General features: G+C 39.6%; 1 protein-coding gene across 4 annotated transcripts in view; it reads left to right on the forward strand.

The window, feature by feature from the left end:
- Positions 1 to 21,826, forward strand: part of TMEFF1 (transmembrane protein with EGF like and two follistatin like domains 1) — a 115,638-nt gene that overhangs the window by 70,966 nt on the left and 22,846 nt on the right. For all 4 annotated transcript variants that reach the window (XM_068936314.1, XM_068936311.1, XM_068936313.1 and 1 more), the window contains exons 4-5: positions 6,554 to 6,580; positions 18,537 to 18,633. In XM_068936314.1, coding sequence (XP_068792415.1) covers positions 6,554 to 6,580; positions 18,537 to 18,633 — 124 coding nt within the window. The remainder of the gene's footprint in view (positions 1 to 6,553; positions 6,581 to 18,536; positions 18,634 to 21,826) is intronic.

Below are 21,826 nucleotides of genomic sequence, written 5' to 3' on the forward strand. Positions count from 1 at the left end.
TACTTTTCAGCTAGTACCTCAGAATTTGCTATGAAGATGCTTTGTTCTGAGATGCCTTTGAGAACTAAGTAGAAATTCACTAATTTCTTATCCTAATTTCAGTTTTTCAAAACAAAGGTCAGTTCTATGCTGGTGAGATATAGAAGAGACAAGAGGATGAAATTCCTCCTGTAGTGATGCAAGGATTAAATAATTTTTAAAGTATATAAGAATTCTAAATCTCATATAAGAGTAAAATACTTCCCATTTGCTAGGGATTGTTCCCTTCTGAAGCTATGGTAATAGAACAGACTATATGGAATAGTTTACTCAGCTTCCTATTACCTATTTCTTGTCAGATAACATTTTGATTACATTTTTAAGGTCATGACAGGTTATTTAATAGCATACTTATATATTTCATTCCTTTGTCCACATGCTGTCAGAAATAAGGGATCTCAAAATAAGTAACATTAAAGAAAGTAAATCACAGGTGCTTAAGGAATTAATAAATTGCAAGTTTTTTCATTAAAAATAATGTTTTAGAGAAATGTAAGAGAATGTATAACTGAAGCTTTGGATTTTGTCTATGGAGGTTTCAACATGTTCAAAGCGAATTTTTATATGACGAGGCATTGTTTTTTCAAATATGTGGGTTTACAGAGGTGTTTATAACCATTGATAGAAGCTGTGGGTGAGTAAGGCCTGTGGGTTTCAGCCAATACATGTAGCCCCATATTGCAGAGCACAGAAAAACTAGGAAAATTAGTGAAATGCAGCTTCAATGTTCTCTTTGCCCAGTACCGAGGTATTCTTTGCCCAGTACCGAGGTATACATTTAAGTGATTGATAGTAAGCTATATAAAATTCTTTCCTACAACTAACTTGGCCTTTTGTACTCATAAGGAATGAGTCATCCAGTCCATGGCCGAGTAGAGATGTAAACAGGGCATGATAGTAAAGTCCTTGCCTTGATAGGTAGTATATCCCATATTGCACCACTCTTCCTCCTTGCTCTGTGGCTCATCTCCCTGACAGTTAGGGTTGGGCAGCTGATCGTGGGATTGTGTTGTGTACCAGATTAGTGAACTATTTCAGCCATTATTGTTTTAACTTTTTATAGACTTATATTTCCCAGTCTTATCAATTTCCTATTTGCAGTGCAGCCCTACAAACGCAAAGATGGGAATATGCGGTAAAACTTGGGGAGATGGCAGTACCTAAATGAGGACTGTTGCTGGACTCGTAGGATCAGCAGCCTAGATGCTGACCTGAAGCCTTGGTCAGTTAAGAGAGGGTGACATTAAACTGAAATTTATTCATGTTATGCTACCTGAGGATTCTCTACCTGAGGTTATCCTGAACTGGCTTGCTAAAAGGCTGTAAGAAATCAGGGAGAGAGGGTGATCGGTGTGCTCAGAGTGTTGAGAAGGAAGGTCAAAGATTTTTTTCTGCCTCTTTCTGCTGATGAATTCATTGTGTTTTATGGGTTTAGAAGAAATCAGTGTAGTAAATAAGAAATATACTTTTATGATTCATTCCTAAGAATGCACATTCCTGTTAGTCCACACACAGTGCCAGGGTTTTGACTGCTGCCAGATTTATATTATATGCACATGAAAATGAAACCACACAATGATATAGTATTTGACATTTTAAAATACTGTACTTAGGCATTCTGTGTGCTGTATATATTTGGAAGGTTTGCATATAGTTCATTAGAAATCCCTACAGAAAAAGTAAAGTTAAAAAGTTATTTGCACAGTTAGAAACAAATAATAGCTCTATTATGTTTCCCTCTCCCCACCCATCCATTTTCTGTTTTATCCCTTTGTGATACATCACAGTGCAGAAAAGAATGATTCTCTTAAGACTGGCTTTAATTTAATGCTCTTCAGTTGGAAGTAATCAAACTGTGACTTACCCTGAATTGCAACACACAGGTTTTTACTGTGAGTGTTTGTTTTTGTGGGACACTCACAACAAAGCATAATTAGATACACATATTGTCCTGAAAAGAAAAAACACTCCTAAATTTAATTGTTTTGTCGGAGTAGAGGAAGTTCTATGCAGCTCCCTTCTGTATTTATAAGTGTGAAAATAACTCTTAATACTCTCCCAACAAAGCCATAACAAACCTGAAAAACCTGATATAAAAACATACATTTATTTTGATAGTTGACTGAGAAACTTACATCTAGATTTGTTGTGGTACAGGAGATATACTTAAAATAAATAAAAAGAACCCTCTTACTAAAACAGCTGTGTTTTCCTGTCCAGCCTGCCATGAGGGCTTGCAACAACACAGCATCTCCCTCTTGTCATTGGAAAGGAAACGTTTTGGAAGTAAAGAGCAAGGCTTACCTTGCTTACCTCATCAACACATACCAGAATTAAATATCTAGTGCTTCTTTTGTAGGATACAATTAAGCAGGAAATGGCTAGCAGGATCAAGTGATAACAAAAGCTTTTTTCCCCAGAGATATAGAGAAAAATGAGCATTCCTACTGGAAAGCCTGGCTCAGTGGAAGTTAAAAGCCTATCTCCAGCAGCCAGAGGTCTTGCAGCTGCTAGCAATTAGCCTTGTCAGCAGTCCTCCCAAAGCTCCTGCTGGCATATCAAAACCGAGGGTAATTGCTAGCAGGCAACTGTGCTCCTGGAGGGTGGGGGTATAATCCCAGTGGGAAGAGGAAGAAGGTGTTGTGGCTATGATGCTGCAGCAGCTGAGCTGGTATACTTCTTAACAAACTTATTTTGTGCACTAGCAGCAGTGTGAATGATGCTTCCCCTGCCTGCAGGCAGCTGGAAATTGGAGTTTGCATTGTTTTGCTTTGGTCTTTGCTCTGGTTGGAGGCTTGAAATGGTCTGTGCCAATTTTGGATCTCTTCTGAAACTCTAGCCTTTGCGCCACTGCTTTGAGATTTCATCAATCTTTACTGCTGCTGCAGGAGACAACAAAGAATTGCACAATGCTGTGGGAAGAGTGAAATTTAAAAGCTCCTGCCCAGTTCTTACAACAGCACCCTCATTGCCTTATCTAGCATCAACTGTAGATAAGTATGTTCTTCTTTAATAGCAAGTTAACAACGATTTTACTTTAGCTAAAGGCACTCTTCTGTATTCAATATTAAATGGTAAAAAGCTTGCCCTGTCCCACTATGGAAAGGGCTACTTAATTAGATCTACATTAACCTGAAAATCCAGATGGAATATATTCAAGTAACAGGAAACTGTGACTTAAGATAGCAGCTGCCCTTTCTCTCTTCTGTTTCTATTTGCTGAGAAGAGTAATTGAAGACAATTAAATAAAACAATCATCATTATCTAGGGCTTGTTCAGTGAAGTTTCTGGAATGTTGATTTGGGAAGGCCAGTTTCTGCTTCACACAAGGAGTAGCACACACTGTATTAAAAGAATTGCAGCTATATCCCAAAAGCTTTAAGGGAAAATCCAGGACTTGGGCATAAAGAATATAATAACTCTTGGGTGCCAAAGTTCAGGTGCTGGAAATCCCTTCTCAGCTGTCAGCTAATCCTTGCAATAACTAAATTCCACAAATACATTGGCTTTTTACTTTGTCTCTTGAGAGCGGCCTACAGTTTTACTTCTGATGTGTCAGATGTTTCTTTCTGCTCCTGGCTGAATAGCTTCTGACCTATTTCTTAGTTAGATCTAAAAATGATGTAGCATTTAGGCATTACTTTGCCTGTCTTCCCGTGTGCAGGATCTGATAGGTTTGTTCTGGAGATGCCCACTGGATCACGTACCCCATTTGAATTAAAGTAGAAGAGTTTGCTTTCTTAAATTTCATCAGCGGTGTGTCTGTCATCCTGTTCATATTAAGCGGTTTGTAGCATTCACCCCCAGTAGAGGAGAGGCAGGTTCAATTTTCATGTTAGTTTGAGCAAGTTAAAAGCCATCCATCCTGGGAGAGCAGACCTATCCAAATGAAGAGAGGTTGCAGGCTTGGTTGGGATTGGGGAGGGTACTCTCTACATCAAAGAACAGTACAGAAATGGCTGAAGTCCTGAGAGAGCAAAAAAAGAGAGATTCTGACTGCAGCCTGATTTTAGCTTCATTACCCTGGAGAAAAGAGTTCTAGCATAGCTCCTAAACTCAGAGAGACTGTACGTTTGTATATAAACACATTTTTTATGAACCTATTTGAAAATGGTGGCTTAAGTAAATAGAGAAGTTAGTCACTCTCTAATTCTGACTTGTGACTGGAGGATCCTCTTTCTTTCCAGGTTCCTTCCCTGTCTGACTGTTCTCTTTGCTGGGTCTCATTGGTATACCTGTTGCGTGGAGAACACCTTTGGAAATCCTGAATTGGTTACAGGACCGAAAAGAGCAGGGCTGCTTGTACAAGCAAGCTTGCAAAAAAATGCTACTTTCCAACTAGCAGTTGCTTAGGAAAATCTCAGAAAAAACAGAAACACTGGCTTACTTTAGCATGATTACCTTGCGGGCAAGAGTTTTAGCTCAGCTCCCAAACTCAGAAAGGAAGCAAAAGATCTGAGTGAAAAGGCAGAACTGGTAGAAAGTGTTATACTGGATGCCACTCTTGGCTTTCAGATCTCAAGAAACCATAAAAAGGGCAGGCATGTATCTATCCCATTATTAGAATGTTCTGTTGAGTGGAGATAGAGCTGCCTGTGGACTTCACCTCTATCAACCCAATGATTTATAGGGACAGGTGGTCTGGGCATCACCTTCGTCTTTTACTTAGCTCTCTCATTACAGCTTCTACTGTCTATATAGTCCTCTGCCTCACAACATATATGCCTAATGGCATAACTGGAGCCCCACAGCACAGCGACTGCCATGCACTAGAACTGAATGGTGTTTCTTGCCTTGAGGCTGAATGTGCCAGCAAAAGCACATGGAAAGGCAGATTTTGAAATAAAAGCATGGAGTGACTCAATTCTCTGAGATATTTTAGCCTTTGGTTTATATGAACTGCATGTTAAACTTGCTCATATTTGTAGGTTAAAAAAAGATCCCAAATCCAAAAAAAAGCCACCAAAGCAACCAAAAGCTTATCACACAATTTCAACCATCATGAAGAAGCCTATACACTTACCTCATATAAATTATACACCTTCAAATTTATTAATGAAGCCATGTTGCACCATACAGCATATTTTTCAGTGATTCAACAATGAAATATTATATGGGATTGCCTATTTTGTCAGTAAACTGGATCACTATCCATGGAATACACCTCTTCCTTCTGTTTTTGCATTCATTTCTGTAAGGCAATAGGCTTATTCTATTAGGTACAGAATTGTGGTATGGAATGAAAGAAAGGAAAATTTAGGCAGATGAAAAGAAAAATCTCAGTCCTGACACTCCATGTGACAAGATATTATTTCTAATGTGTGAAGTGACCTAGTAACATGGAATTTCACCCTTTCATTCATGCACTAGAAGGAATTATTCTTAGAAATATAGCTGTTTGAAAAAGCGTAGAGGAATTGAACAGACTGACAGTTTGGTTTTTTCCTCTAATGTGAAAAATGAGTTCATACATCGGAGTAAGAATGCCACTTCTCTCTCTGTCTGGTCTCCTTCTTCTTTCCAGGCTTACGGAAATAAATTCACCTACCTTTTCTGTCACAAAAGCTGACGTGAAAGGAGAGGTCTGAGATGAGCAGAGTAGGTGCTGTGCTGCTCTCCTCATCTTCCAGAGGAGCTGAGCTAACTGGAAGAAGCAGCAATTTACTGTCAGTAGTTGCTATCCTGTTCTCTCCTCTTCACTTCCTGCGAGCAAGAAAGATAGAGGAAGATTTGTGATTCAGAGAGTGTTTTTAAAGACTTGGCTTTATTGTAGTGCTAACTGAAGACCCTGAGCACAACACTGCCTAAACCTCTAGTCAGTTTCCTATTGCTCTAAAGTTGAGCTAGTTGGTCTGGGGTGCTGATGCAGCCAAAGTCCTGCTGATGTTTGAACTGCTAATGCAAAGGGAGTACAGCTTCAAGCTATCACTCATCAGATACTAATCCAATCAGTCTGTGATGCCAATGAAATAACTGTGGATTTAGAGCATCCTTTTATGAAGTGATTAGCTCACTTGAGAGGAGCTAGTTTATAGTTAGTTGACTTAAGCCAATTTTATTTTGAGCACCAATTGCTTCAGGAAGTACTGCTGTCAGGTGATTTATGTGTGACTCCTTCAAGTACCATTCCCAGGGCCAGAGGGTTGAAAAAAACTACTTTTGCTCATAAGTAGATTACAAAAATTAGACTCTGTGCTCTTACTCTGTTTAGGCTTAATAAGTTTGAATTTGTAACAATTTAAAAGATACAGCAATTTTATCTGCAGCAATGAATGCTGCTGTTCCATGAGTAAAAATACCCTGACAGAAGAGGGAGAATAGGACTTAATAAGCATGGACAAACTGTACTGAAGGATGCCAAATGATAGCAAGATGTTTGCTTTTACAGCTGGCTCATGAAATATAACACCTGTATAATGTTTTACAGTGATGAGTTCCTGAACAAACAGCTGTTCTTGGAGCAATATTTTCATTTTCTGTCTTTTTATTTTCTTCCCTTCTGCTTCCATTTCAGATAATGGCTCTGGCTCAGGAGAAGGAGGTAAGTACCAAGCTTCAGTTACATTTGCTCTTGGTCTTTCTTTTAGTATACATCTTTCTATGTCTGCTTTATCTACAGGGTTGCTGTACCACTGTGAATTATGAAAAAAATATGACAACTTAAAAATCAATTTGAATGTTATAGTGTGATCTGAACATTTCAGAATAGTCTTTGCACAGGAATAGTTTGCACTGTGCGTTTGACTAATGTTGCACTTTCAGATTTGACTTGTATCATTTCTCATTTTTGTTCTTGCCTGTTAAAAAGGTATTGCCAGTGTAATATTTAGAACCCTACTAAACCACCGTATTTCACTTGCAGTAACACCTAGGAATGTCTATTCACAATAAGTTTTCTACTTTTTTTTTCTTGCATTCATTTCCTTAGCATCTGCAATGTCTAGTTATGATCCTTTGTCAAACATGTCATGTAAAAAAGGATAAAGATTACAGTTTGAGATCTGTTTTTAACGAATACTTTAAGTATTTCTGTTCAAAGGTGTATATTCACAAAGGGAGCATAGTACAGCTGGTACTAATAGAAGCTTCCCTGTCTTTGACTACATCTTAACTTTCTTCCAAGAATTAAAACAAAAAGTAATTTTAATTCTATTTTTGATATTGCCAGCAAGAATACATATAGAATGAAAAACGTGAGATATTGGTATATACAGGCACAGGCAATTCATTTTGCTTTTTGGATTTGCTTGTACTAAGAAACTGTTGCAGTTTATGCTGACAGGACTGAGTTCATCTGGGCTGCTGTGTTTGACATCTTGGTTCAAGTGCACCTTATCTGAACAAACTGTTCCCTCAAACTTCTAAGGGATCCTTCAGTTTCATATTCATTCCACTATGCCTTGTATGAACTTTAAGAGCCTGCATAATGTCTGCTTATACCTGGTCCCAATATCTCTTCCATTCTGTGCTTTATTTAATTTTTGCTGCCTGGGGAAAAAAACGCGGGTGATATGTGGGATGCAGGAACCAGTCTCTGGTGGTGTGGTATACAGAAAACCTTGCTTTTTAAGGCTGTCTAAAAAGTTGCTCTGCTACTTCATATGAGGTCTTAATTTTTGCTGACATAGGCAAAGGCAACTTAACCCTATCTAGCACATCTTGAAATATTAAAAGTAATATGTGTATAGCTACATGAAAATATGTTTTTGTGCAAAATGATCACTGATGTCACTGCATGCTTAAATACAACATTTAACTTTCCAGAAATCAGGAACTAGCTTTTTTCATGTATCAAGTAAAGGGGAGTCATTACACTCCCCTTTAATAATTCCTGAGTACTAGTACATTCCTAAGCTACTATTAGCATGTGTCCATTCCAGCCTTTACTTCCTTTTCCTTGCCTTCTTTTTCAGAACAGTATTAGAAAGAACAATTTCTTGTTCAACTGCTGTCACTTGTTACCTCTGCTGGTGACTTTTTTCTGATGCTTTCCTTCCTGCAATTACATCACACTCTTTCCCTAGCTCCTTTTGCTTATCCTTCCCACTTGCTCACCCAGCTTGTTAGTCCACTACAGCCACTCTCTTTTCTGCTTTTTACTCTGAGAGTTGCTTGCCTCAGTACTATTATACATTTTTTTACAGGAGACAAACAGATGACAGTCATTTAGCCTGTCTCTCACTTTTATTCTTCCTACAGTCTTAGAAATATTTGAATGCTGCTGGGAATTTTTTCTAATTTCCCAATCAGATACAAAAACTTGTTCAAGTCCCTTGTAAATTTAACTGTGCTAATCTGGAGGAGGTTGGCAGTTGATTCAAGGTGTGGTGCTTGTTTGGATATTTTTTTGAAAAGTTTGAAGAAAAGCATGACAGAATATGCTATGTTTCCTCTGTTAGGCTACTCACTGAGGAAGTGAAAGATTCAAGTTCAAGTATACTTGTTGTTTGAGTTGGGGCATGATGCTCAATCCAAGTCAACAGTCTCCTGATGAGGGAGTTCTGAAATGAATCTCCCTTGATCTCTGCTGCTGTTCTCCCTTAAAATATTCATTGAGTTTGAGACAAAGGGAGTGGGAAGAACGCCTCAGCCTGGAGGTTAGAAGGATGTATGCTATAGAAAAGCTTTGTTAGCTGGGATTCAGTGCTCCAGTGAACTTTAATTATTTACACAAAATAGAACGGCAGCAACTGAAGAGATCTGGTGGTCTGACTACACTATGTTATAGCAATGGTTAGTGTATTTTCTCAGGAGGTGGGATACGTAGGTTCAGTTCACTCAGGCAGAGAGGAAAGAAACGAGTCTGGGTCCCTTGACCCCAGATGAATATCAGTACTGCTGAGGTACTGAGTAAAAATGGGACACTGTGACCACTACCACTGCCTCCTCTGGCACTTTTGTGACATTAGCTCTTCATTATTTGGCTTTCTTCCAAATGCCTTTGGGCCAACTGAAGCGTTTCCACTTTTGTTCAGCATAAAACAAGTTAGTTTTAGTTCTTAGTTTTACTAGAGAAATTATTTTAAACAACAAGAAACTGAAATTCCTATTTTGCACCTTCTCACCCTTCCTTCCCCCCCCCCCACCCCATACATCTAGACCTATGAACTAGACACAATGAACTAGTACTATTGCAGTCCAACTTTGTCACTTAATTGGGTGTTGCATTGTACTTCCCCACCAAAAGTCTTCGGTATGTTGAGTCACGGAATCCATTGTTGCTTAGATTATTGAGATTTTTTTTCTAGCCAAAAACTCAATAATATTCTCATGATATATTTGTGGCTGGAGTTAATGTTATTCCATTATTCAAGTATAAAAGCATTACAAGAAGTCATTAATAAGATCAGAGGCCTATTACAGGCTAAGAAAATTTAGAATTAAAAATAAACTTTTAAAAGAATGTAGAAGCTATTGAGGATAGAAGTACATTGCTTGGGACTCAGATAAAGAGAAGGGAGGAGGAACACAGCCAGTGGATCATTTGCACCGTGGGTGCGCTTGCTGGTGCACACCACTGTCCTACATTCCTGATAGTCCAGCCAGGGGGCTGATGAGAGTGCAGCACAGCTTCTTTCTGGCCCAGCCTTCTCAGTTTGCTATCCAAGGAAACCAGGGCATGCAGAGATACAATAATCACCCAGGCCTTCATGCTCTTGGCTAAGAGTGCAAAAATGGGAACCAAGATTGCATGAGGAGCTTATGTGCCCTACAAGTTAGATAGCTACTGCTTGTAAGTACAAAGGATATGAAATGGAAGTGGGAAAAGACAAGTGGAAGTGAGAGAGAGCCAGCAAGTGAGCAAACGTGCTGGCTTAGAAATTTCTGTGTTTTCTTGTTAGGTTTTATGTTTCCAGATATTAATCACAGAATTAGTGTACGACTATATGCACAATTGGTGTGATTGTGTATGCCCCAGTGATGCTTGCACACACGAAAGGGATGAGTGCAGTTACTTGTACACATTTGGGAAGCATTGCTACTGCTATGCAAGAGATACACTGTTTGCTGGTAGGTTTTTTTAATCTGAAGAAAGAACTAGAGAAGTGTCAAAGGTATGAGTGACAAAGATAATTTGCTTTCATCTAGCAGTATTCCTTATTTATAGGTCTTTTGTTTGTAGTGCTTACCATCTGGCATACATTGTGCAATAACTTTTAAAGGGGGACCTTATTCCTTCTGAGTTGCCTGATCTTATCTTTGCTAGAGGTACACTTCTGAGCAATCTTTCTGTTTCTCTCTGCATAAAGGCCCTTTTTCTTCTTGCTCCAGTTAGTCCTTTCTTTATTTGATACTGCCAGCAAATACCAGCTGCGATATTGACTTTGTGATACAGTTAGGATTTTGCGAGGATTTGTTGAAAACCATCAGCATGTGTTCTGTACGCCATCAAATGGTTAATAAATAGTAATGGCTTTCCAAGCCAGCTCTGTAGAGACAAATTAGTGACCCAGAAGAGAGAGATTTTGTGGTCTAGCAATCAGCCTGCAAAGGGTAAGGTTTCTAAATGTCCTACCTGTTCATGAAATGAATTTTTTTATTTGTTTATAGTATGTCTGCTTACCTAAGCAAAATGCACTTCTGATATCAAAAAAGAAGTACTGGTAGTTAGACAGATGGCATCCAGTCATTTTAGGCTTTCAAGCTGAGGAAATAACATGCTTGCAATATATATAGCTAAGTTAATTATTATTAACACAATTTGTTTTGAATTTCTAATCCTTCTGAATTTCTAATCCCTCTGAAATTTAATAGCTAAAGTATCTTGTGAACTTCTAGCAGGTTGCATTTAGTAATTAATAAATTGATATACAGTATGTGCTTTTTAGCAGGCTGCCATCTGTTCCTTCCCCTCACTAGGGACAACACTTATCCACAGTTGCCACACAGTCAGGGTGGTTATAAATATGCAGTTTATCTTGTATAATTTTTTTATTTTAGTTTGTGATAATACTACTTGTTTATTTTAATGTATTTTAAAATGATTGTAGAAGCTAGGTGGTGATTAACACCCTGGATAGGAGGTAACATCATGTCATGTAGCATGTTTCTATAACGCTGAGTGATTGAGAAAGGTTTAAATGGTGATTCCATCACATTTTTTGTCACTGAATGTCATTTGAACTTCAAATAGCCCTATTTATTTCTGTTAAGATCCTACTCCCTGTAAGTAAAAACAACACCTAACTAAATCTTGCAAGAAGTACGGTATTTTTACCTAAGGTTCAAGGAAAGAGAGGCGAAGGGCCTGAACATTCAGGCCTTCTGTTGATGAAAACTTGCTCTAAGCAGTGTTTTCTGGCGTGCTAGTGCTTGCTTACAAGGATGCTGGAGTCAGGGGCACAGAAAGATTCTTCTTGCCTCCTGTGTAGACTGATAAACAGAAAATGAGGGCCTATCCTCCTTATGTGGCCAATAACAGCGCTTGCATAAACACATTCTCCATATTCTTGAAACTGTGGAACAGCTCCCTTGGTGTATGGTAACTTTTCTATCCTTTCCCTTTCCACTGTCATCTAGTCATGCATAATTTCCCTAATGGTTACTCCGAAGTTGTTTAGTCTTCCTTTGGAGAAAGAGGTGTTAGCTGTATTTGAAGCAGAACAGTGGAGGGAGTAGATATTAATATTCTCCAGCCACAGTCCTGCAATTTAAAAGCTGACCCAGCTAACTTTTCATGCCATGATCAATGGTGTCATCATGCAGAGAAGTAAAATACAAGTTATAGTTGTCACAAGTGTAAGATAACTAACACCCAGCAACGGCAGTGGTGCAGTTCATGTCCTCAACTCCTTTGCTTAAAATAGCATACACTATTGTTAACCACTGTGCAAACACATAGTATACTTTATGGTTGCCTTACCTGTGTTTCAATTGGGATACCAAACTTTGAACTCCCTTTTTCCAGGCACCCCAGTCATAAACAGACCAGGCATCCTTGTATTCAACCAATAACGCGAGTTCCTGCCAAATCAAACTTGAAAGGATAGTATCCTTACTAGAGCACGCTTACAGCTTGTTATGTGTCTGCACAAGGAATGTTTCTTTCAGCAAGGCATAGATCTGTGGACTACTGAGCTAGGCTTTGCTCCTAAGCCAACTGGACAGTTTGATAGAGATCAGGGCCATCCATGGTGGTAAATGTTGCTTTTGCATAAGATCTAGCAACAGAGTCAAGATTTATCAAGAGATTAGAGATAAGAGAGATTATATAAGAGATTAGATAAGAGATTACTTGCAAAAAATTATTGATAGATAAAAGCAGTTTTTGCACTTGCTTTAAATATACTTGCAGACAGAAGAGCAAGCTTACAGTGTTGTTTTAAATTACAGAAATGAACTCCATCTTAACTAGCATGTTTAGGGCAACTAATGTTGCCCTAAAAATTAATGGAAGAGAGGATAAGTCATGGAATTGTTCAGTTAACTGAAGCCTCTAATGAGTGATGCTGTGGATTGTGGCATTTTGAGAGGAATTTTCAGTGCTAGCTGCACTGAGAGAATCACCGTGACCACGGGTTTTTCCACTGCACTTTAGGGTGTAGAAGAGAGTTTGCTGTGGACCTTCTATTTTTCCCAGATTTTTTTTGAGATTAGTGAGAAAGTACATCAGTAAAAATCACTGTACTCCCCAAAGAGATAGGAATTTGTTTTCAGAATTGGTTTTCAAAGGGAGAATCTTTACTCTTTACAAACTCTGTTTCTCTGCAACAATGAGAGAGAGAGAGAGAGGAACTCCCTTTCCAGGTCATGGCGTGGGGCAGACCAAACTTCACCTTAACACTGGCTGACACTTTTGCTTCAGACTTGATTGAAAGACCCTCAGCAAAAACATAGACATATTACAGTTGTAGGAGCACATAAATGAGTTGCCAAGGGAAGCAATTTACTGCTGGCCAGATGCTGTAGAGTAACTGCCCATTTGCAGCTTCTCACCTTGCAGCTGTTAAGATATAGTTAGCCATCTTCTGTAGAAGAGTAATGACTTGAGAAGTGTTGGAGAACAGTGCAGTGCAGAGAGACAACTGGGAGCTGCAGATCCCATCCTTGTGCCTCATTTCTCTTGAACAGAACATTAATGAGGCACTGCCCTGAAAAAGGAAAAGAAGCTTAAAAGAGGGAAAATGAGCTTTCACTTAACATGAAATTAAGATGTCACAGAATCACAGAATGGTTGGGGTTGGAAGGGACCTCTAGAGGTCATCTAGTCCAACCCCCCTGCTCAAGCAGGGTCCTCTAGAGCACGTTGCCCAGGATCGCGTCCAGACGGCTTTTGAATATCTCCAGGGAAGGAGACCCCACAACCTCTCTGGGCAACCTCTTCCAGGGCTCTGTCACCCTCTCAGGAAAGAAGTTTTTCCTCATCTTCAGACGGAACTTCCTGCGTTTCAGTTTGTGCCCGTTGCCTCTCATCCTATTGCTGGGCATCAGAGAGAAGAGTCTGGCCCCATCCTCTCGACACCCTCCCTTCAGATACTTGTACACATTGATCAGAGCTCCTCTTGGACTTCTCTTCTCCAGGCTAAACAGGCCCAGCTCTCTCTCAGCCTTTCTTCATAGGAGAGATGCTCCAGTCCCCTCATCATCTTCAGAGCCCTCCGCTGGACTCTCTCCAGTAGGGCCATGCCTCTCTTGTACTGAGGAGCCCAGAATTGGGCACAGCACTCCAGGTGAAGCCTCCCCAGGGCTGAGGAGAGGGGCAGGATCACCTCCCTCCACCTGCTGGCAGCGCTCTGCCTAATGCACCCCAGCATACCATTGGCCCTCCTGGCCACAAGGGCACAGTGCTGCCTCATGCTTAACTTGTTGTCCACCAGCGCTCCCAGGACCTTCTCTGCAGAGCTGCTTTCCAGCGCGTCAACCCCCAGCCTGTACTGCTGCATGGGATTATTCCTGCCTAGGTGCAGGACCTTGCACTTGCCTTTGTTGAACTGCAGGAGGTTCCTTTCCGCCCAGCTCTCCAGCCTGTCCTGGTCCCTCGGAATGGCAGCACAGCCTTGTGGTGTGTCGGCCACTCCCCCCAGTTTTGGATCATCAGCACACTTGCTGAGGGTGCACTCTGAGCCTTCCTCCAGGTCACTGATGAATGCACTGAACAAGACTGGACCCAGGACTGACCCCTGGGCAACACTGCTAGCTACAGGCCTCCAGATAGACTCTGTGCCGCTGACCACAACCCTCTGAGCTCGGCCATCTAGCCAGTTCTCAATCCACCTCACTGTCTACTCACCTAACCCACCCTTCCTGCGCTTACCTACGAGGATGTGATGGGAGGCAGCGTCAAAATCCTTGCGGAAGTCCAGGCAGACAACATTCACTGCTCAAGAACGGAGGAAATGTCAAGAATGTCAAGAACACATGAAAAGAAACTCTGTAATCTTCTATGCGTCAACATTAGAAACCTGCTTAATAAACAAGGAGAACTTGAATTCCTCATTTAGGAACATATTTTGACCTAACTAGTATTAGTGAAACCTGCTGGGATGAGTTGATTGACTGGAATATTAAAATTAATGGGTATAACCTATTTATGGACAATCAAATGGGGGGGAAAAAGGAGGTGGGAGGGGCATTCTGTCAATAGATGCATTACCTATTCAGAGATGTTTGCAAAAGAGAAACTAATGATCTTAAATGTTAATGGGTTAACTTATTCCAACAGCACATACATGGGGTACTGAGAAAGCCTGCTACCAATTCAGGCTGAAAAGGAATATCTATCAATTCTGTATTGGTGGAAAAAGATGCATTTTCTTGGAGGACTCTAGTCTAAATAATATGCTCTCTCATGCTGCTAGTGCTAAAACATCATGCAGCTAGTAATGAAAGAATCTTCTACAAATTATAGATGACTATTGTACAACTTGGAAATGTTGCACCAATACACATACATCTGTATTACACTTCATCCTGATAGGTGTATATTAGTAGTGCCTGAGGTGCAGGTGATCTTGCACCTCATATTTATTTATGTTCATATTTATTAAATGCAAACAGAATAAAGTGCAGGTAAATAATTATATATACACAGGGCCTAGCAATTCATGATCAAGAAAAGAGGCCACACTTTCTTAAAAAAACAAACAAATCTAATTTTAAAAGATAGAGAAAGCAATTTTAAGAGGGGAAAAAAAAGAACACTGAGTACTCGGAGGCTACTGTTTTTGAGAGCAAAAAGATATCAAAGATAGTTAGTGAGTGGAGCTAAAGCCAACGACAAAGGGTTTTTATGTGTATAGGAGCATTGAGAAGGAGAGAGATTTAAAGAAGAAAAGGGTTCCTTAGCTCTGCTACAAAATCAAATTGCTAGTAGAGCAAGACAAGTGCTCTATAAAGCAATCTGGTTGTATCTGGAGTCAAGTCAGATAATATATATAGGATATGATAAAATAATTTCCATTCTAGTGGTACCTCAGAAGGATATTAAGCACCAAATGTTGAAGTCAGCTGTTTTGTAATCACCAGATCTGGATAGTTCGCACCTGAAAGCTTTAAAAATGGATATCAACAAATTCTTTGTAGTCCTAATGTTGACTTTTTTTTTCCTTCAATATAAATCTTGGAACACTGAGAAGACATGTACAAATATTTTGAAAAAAGATAAATGTAGTGGGTTAAGGAGCTATAGCCTTTCAACCTCAGTATCTATCAGAAGCAAAACAACAGAATAGAAGACGGTAGAATCAACTGAATACAGAACTAAAGCGGGGGGGGGGGGAAAGGAAATTATTTAGTGCCATTCATCATGGGTTCAGGGAAAATCTGTATTGAGAAGATTTTTTTTTTGTTATTTTTTCAAGAAAGAAATTTGTACAACAGAACATTGGCCAAACAATGGGTCATGAAATGTAAAAGAACCATTACAAAATGAGTGTGCTTCTAAGAAATGTTCTTGGCCTCCTGCCCCCTTTCATTGGTGAACTGGGAGAAAATCAGTACTGATCAAGCCTGGAAGCTAGAGGACAGATCACTGAGCTAATGATATACACAATTAATCAGAATTTTAATATCCAAATGTATAGTTACATGTAGAGATCCCAAAATGTAGACTGTTCCTCCTGGATGTCAGCGTCTGTCTTACAGATTGACGATTCTGAAAAGACTTTGTTGGGAAATAAGATGGATAATAAAGCGCATGTGAGCTTTCAAGGCAGAAGAATGGTCAAAATTAATAAGATTATTAGAAGTTTAAACTGAAGAATATCATAGACTATTTTTGGTCTTGATAAGAGACCACTTATGGAATGGCATGTCCAGCTCCTGTATCCATAACTCCAGGAGAATCTTAATATATTGGGGAAGGGATTAGAAGAACTGTTCATGAGAAGAGTTAGAGATATGGAAATACCGTTGATAAAGAAAATAGCAGTGCCATTTGTTTTCCTTTATCATATCTTAAGGGGTCACTTACTGGCATGTAAATATTGGCATGGAAAAGTGAAATCTGATGTTAAAGGACACATGGCAAGCACAGGCATAAGTATGTGATATCTAGAATGAAGAAAATAATCAAACCAGAAAGAATATATGCATTTCTATAGATAAGCAAAAGTGACCACTACTGCACCTTAATAAACGTAGTGAAGGAATTTCTGCAGTGGAAATTTCATAATGAAGTTTGGATATGTGTTAATCTTTAAAAAAAAAAAAGCATGCCATGTTTCAAATAGAAGTTAATTTGGGAAAGGATCATCTGCATTATTCTCCATGTAAGCCTAGCCACAGGTAGGAGGGAAAGATTCCCTTCAGCCAAGGTATGGGAATATTAGGAAGGAATGTGGACTCCTTTCTTCCAACTTGCATTTAAGGTACACACCAACTCTTTTTGCTTGATGGTGTTTGACCTCCTGTTGCTATAGCACATAGAACTGCTTTATTTTATTTAGTGTTGTGTGCATTTGACAGCCTTTGGTAGACAGCTTTACACTAAAATGATACCGTAATACACTTTGTGTAGTAACTGTAGTATGTTAAACTGTTCTGACTCCCATTGCAAATTTCTGTGAGTCTTTTCCTTCTTTTCAAATGTCTTTACCACCATTATTGCTTTGTTAAAATGAAAAACATGAAAGACCAGTTCTAGTGAAACTAAATCTTAAATCATTTAATCTGATTTATACCCCCTAAAAATATTATCTTGTTTATTGAGCCTTGTCTGTGGTGTAAATCATAGCCGCATATAATTTTTCACTCTAATGCTTCCTATTTAACATTATGAAATGTTTGGTTTTAAAGTTTGTTTGTTTGTTTGTTTGTTTTTTCAATTCAAGGGCGTTTTACCAGCCATTACCAATCCTATGAAAATTAAACATAAACTATGAAGTTTACTTAGAAGAAATATGAGCTTTACTGTTTGAAGCATATTTTTGTATAAGACTTTGCTACTGTGATTTTAATTCCCAGTGAGAAAAAGCTTAAGTCAGGGATGAAGTGATGTATAGCAACCTAAAGCCATGCAATAAGTTATGTTTAATGTCATAATTCACTGTAAGTACCTTACATCCTACTAATAATGTGATACCTGTGGCTCTGAAAAGTATTAACAACTTTGTTTATAGATACATTACTTTTATTGTGAATCTGGGGAAAAAAATAAGGAAAAAACTTTTTTCTTGATTTGCTTGATATTCTTGAGTAATATGTGAGCCTGACTGGAGGGAACTAATGTTGTTATCAGAGTACTGCCATGTTCCACTGTATATTTCCCAGCTGTTCAGCATTCATTTTTCAATGTTTAGTTGTCCTACGTTAAACTTCATTGAGTTTATATTTCTCTTTTACACAATGAAGAGTTTTGGTCTTCAAATTTGAAGTCAAAAATAGGAATGATGCAGATGTTTTTAGGACCAGCATATCTGAGATATTCATTCTACCTTTTGGAGGACATAGTATTTCTATTAATTTGCTTTTTAAGATAGCTCTCTAGGCCTTTTTTAGTCCTGTACAACTAATTAGAGCAATCTGGAAAATATTCAACATACAATATACAACAGCATGTATGAGAAATGAGCACTCAATCACCAAAAACAGAGAGAGAGAAAATGTTAAAGGTAACCTTACATAAGTATGTCTGTTATAAAAGACTATCAACTAAAATAGCGTTCAAATCCTCTCTATGTAATGGTCAAGGATATTAAAAGGGACAGAGTTTATATGTTATCAGTGTCAATTACATTTAAATATGTCTGGGATGCATGTCAATGCAAATTGTGCCTGGGATGAGGCAGGAATAAATAAAAATCACTAAAATAACAATAAAGGAACAGTCAATTGGTGATGCGACCTTGCTTTTTGGGGTGCCTTCTTGTCATTGTCACTGTTCTGCCAAGCTCTAATTGCCCCATTTTGAAAGAGAGAGCACTAGTGAATATAATAGCTTCCGTGTAAGTATAGGATAACTTCAAGTTGCCAGTAGCAAGGCAGTTTGTTTAGGTAAGCAAAAACAGAGCCTGACATGAAAGTCATGCTTTCTGTTAACAACGCCTTGTTCTGTTTAGAGTATGAAGGATCTGGGACAGAAGGTCAGAGGAAGCACTCAAAATGTGGAGTTTGCAAATACAGAGCTGAGTGTGATGAAGATGCAGAAAACGTTGGGTAAGTAGTAAGCTTTGCTTAAAAATATCAGTGAACAAAAGGAGAAACCAAGAAAAGTACATGATCATCTACATGACAGTAATGCTTGCTCTTACTAATTGAAATTTCAATGCTATCCAGTAATAATGTATTTGATATATATCAGTAAAGAGCAAACACTCTTCAGTTATGTGAGGTATAAGGAGAAAACAACAAAGAGGTATATTCAGGAATCTCTGTCAAATATTTTTCAAACGAAGGACTTTAGTTTTATTCTGGCAATAAAAGAAATCAAAATGCAAAATAAAAGAACCATAAGACTGATAATTCATCTCAGATTTTCTCTTCCCTCCAAGTTCTCTACCTTCTGTCAGTGCGAAGCATGAATCTAAACATTAAGTTGAGCAGGGAACCTGCATCCATCACTTTTTCTGAACTCTCTGTGGCAACTGAACTCGCGATAGACCTCTAGCATGCACCTTTGAGAAATACCTCTGACGAAGAATATCAGTCAGTTGTCAGAGCCCAAAATAAATGACCAAGAAACGAGAGGATTTTAAAGACAATCCCTAATGCATAAGCAGATGTAGCAAATTTCTCCACCCAGGTGCGTGATGATCACAGTGTATATGTGGACTCTTTGCAGGGTATTGTTAGAACAAATAGGGACATCATGGGGGGAGGGCCTCCTTCAGACAGACCTGGGAGGTATTTAGGTTTGGTGAGAGGAGAAAAAGGTCACCAGTAATTTATCAGGTTTTGTTTTCCCAAAGCTGTTGTTGTTCTGGTAATGACCTGCACTATGGGAGAAAATTAACTCAGTTCTTGGCTGCATGGGCAGGTGTTGACATTGCAGCTGCAAAAACGGTGTGTACAAGCATGCTTGAGAGAAGTAGGAGAGGAGTGTAAATGGAGCATGCTTATGTCAAAGGAGGAAACAGCATTTAAGAATGAAAGCAGTTGAAAATCTCTAACCAGGGGGAGTATAGCTCTCCCTTTCCCTGTCTTCTAACTGGAATCTATTTCATGTAAAATATATCTTGTTGTAAGATGTATTACAATGATTAAAGGCAGTGGGAGCAGATTAAGAATTCATAGGCAAAAAATGAAGTTATTTAGGTTGGAAAATGGATAGAACTAAGAAAATTACCTGATAGATTGTGAGCAACCTGTCAGTGAATATTTTCTCACTTTTGAGTATTTTCCTCTGCAGTCTAAACACTTCCATTTCCATGTTTTTTGTTTTTTTTAAAGGAGGACTAATTAAAGTAATAGTAGTATTAAAGTAATAGTAGCTTTAATAGTATTAGTATTAATAGTGTAGCCAGCACAGGTCACCAAAGGGAAATCATACTTAAGCAATCTGCTAGCCTGCTGTGAGGGAATGACTGGCTGGGTAGATGAGGGGAGAACAGTGGATGTTGTTGACCTTGACTTCAGCAAGGATTTTGACACTGTCTCCCATCACATAAGTAGTTATAAATAGTTTAGTTATAAATAGTTATAAATAGGTAAGCTCAGGAAGGGTGGGTTAGGTGAGTAGACAGTGAGGTGGATTGAGAACTGGCTAGATGGCCGAGCTCAGAGGGTTGCGGTCAGCGGCACAGAGTCTATCTGGAGGCCTGTAGCTAGCAGTGTTGCCCAGGGGTCAGTCCTGGGTCCAGTCTTGTTCAGTGCATTCATCAGTGACCTGGATGAAAGCACAGAGTGCACCCTCAGCAAGTGTGCTGATGATCCAAAACTGGGGGGAGTGGCCGACACGCCACAAGGCTGTGCTGCCATTCCGAGGGACCTGGACAGGCTGGAGAGCTGGGCGGAGAGGAACCTCCCGAAGTTCAACAAAGGCAAGTGCAAGGTCCTGCACCTCGGGAGGAAGAACCCCATGCAGCAGTACAGGTTGGGGGTTGACGCGCTGGAAAGCAGCTCTGCAGAGAAGGTCCTGGGAGCGCTGGTGGACAACAAGTTAAGCATGAGGCAGCACTGTGCCCTTGTGGCCAGGAGGGCCAATGGTATGCTGGGGTGCATGAGGCAGAGCGTTGCCAGCAGGTGGAGGGAGGTGATCCTGCCCCTCTCCTCAGCCCTGGGGAGGCTTCACCTGGAGTGCTGTGCCCAATTCTGGGCTCCTCAGTACAAGAGAGGCATGGCCCTACTGGAGAGAGTCCAGCGGAGGGCTCTGAAGATGATGAGGGGACTGGAGCATCTCTCCTATGAAGAAAGGCTGAGAGAGAGCTGGGCCTGTTTAGCCTGGAGAAGAGAAGTCCAAGAGGAGCTCTGATCAATGTGTACAAGTATCTGAAGGGAGGGTGTCGAGAGGATGGGGCCAGACTCTTCTCTCTGGTGCCCAGCAATAGGATGAGAGGCAACGGGCACAAACTGAAACGCAGGAAGTTCCGTCTGAAGATGAGGAAAAACTTCTTTCCTGAGAGGGTGACAGAGCCCTGGAAGAGGTTGCCCAGAGAGGTTGTGGGGTCTCCTTCCCTGGAGATATTCAAAAGCCGTCTGGACGCGATCCTGGGCAACGTGCTCTAGAGGACCCTGCTTGAGCAGGGGGGTTGGACTAGATGACCTCCAGAGGTCCCTTCCAACCCCAACCATTCTGTGAGTCTCTGAAAAATATAAATAACTTTATTATTTCCACTGCCTCTGCAAAAATTGTCAATGTTAATTTTAATTTAAAATGGACTGTTTGGGAGAAAGAAGTGAAGTCTGAGCAGATGGTTGTTATAAACAGCATGGAATACTTAGAAAATTAATGTTCAAGTATATGCAAATTAGTACATTATGTAATATTTCTTTATATAAATGCCAAAAGGAGTCACGTCGAAGAAACCACAGAAATATTATTCTCTTTTTTTTTTCTTTCTTTATAAGTATTTTAAAGAACTATTACTTTGTAGGAAGGCTTTTTAGTAGCATGCAAAAATCATCAGTGGATGCATAAGTCTTAAGCTGCATAAAGGCATAATATGACATATTTTTTGTACAGTGGCTTTCTGTAGGTCTGCAGTAACAGGAGCAGATGACAGGTTTCACATGGATTGTCCCTAACTTTTTATTCCTTTGGCAGCAAACCTGATACATACATTGTATCCATCATGGGAAAAGCTGCCATCTGAGACTTTTCTTCAGTACCTTGCTTTCCACCCCCACCCATCAATATTTATGTTTTAAAGTAGACTGAATGAAATGAAAAGTAGGGATTTCATCTCACATC

Source organism: Struthio camelus, chromosome 2, assembly GCF_040807025.1.
Source record: "Struthio camelus isolate bStrCam1 chromosome 2, bStrCam1.hap1, whole genome shotgun sequence".
In the NCBI taxonomy this organism is placed as follows: Eukaryota; Metazoa; Chordata; class Aves; order Struthioniformes; family Struthionidae; genus Struthio; species Struthio camelus.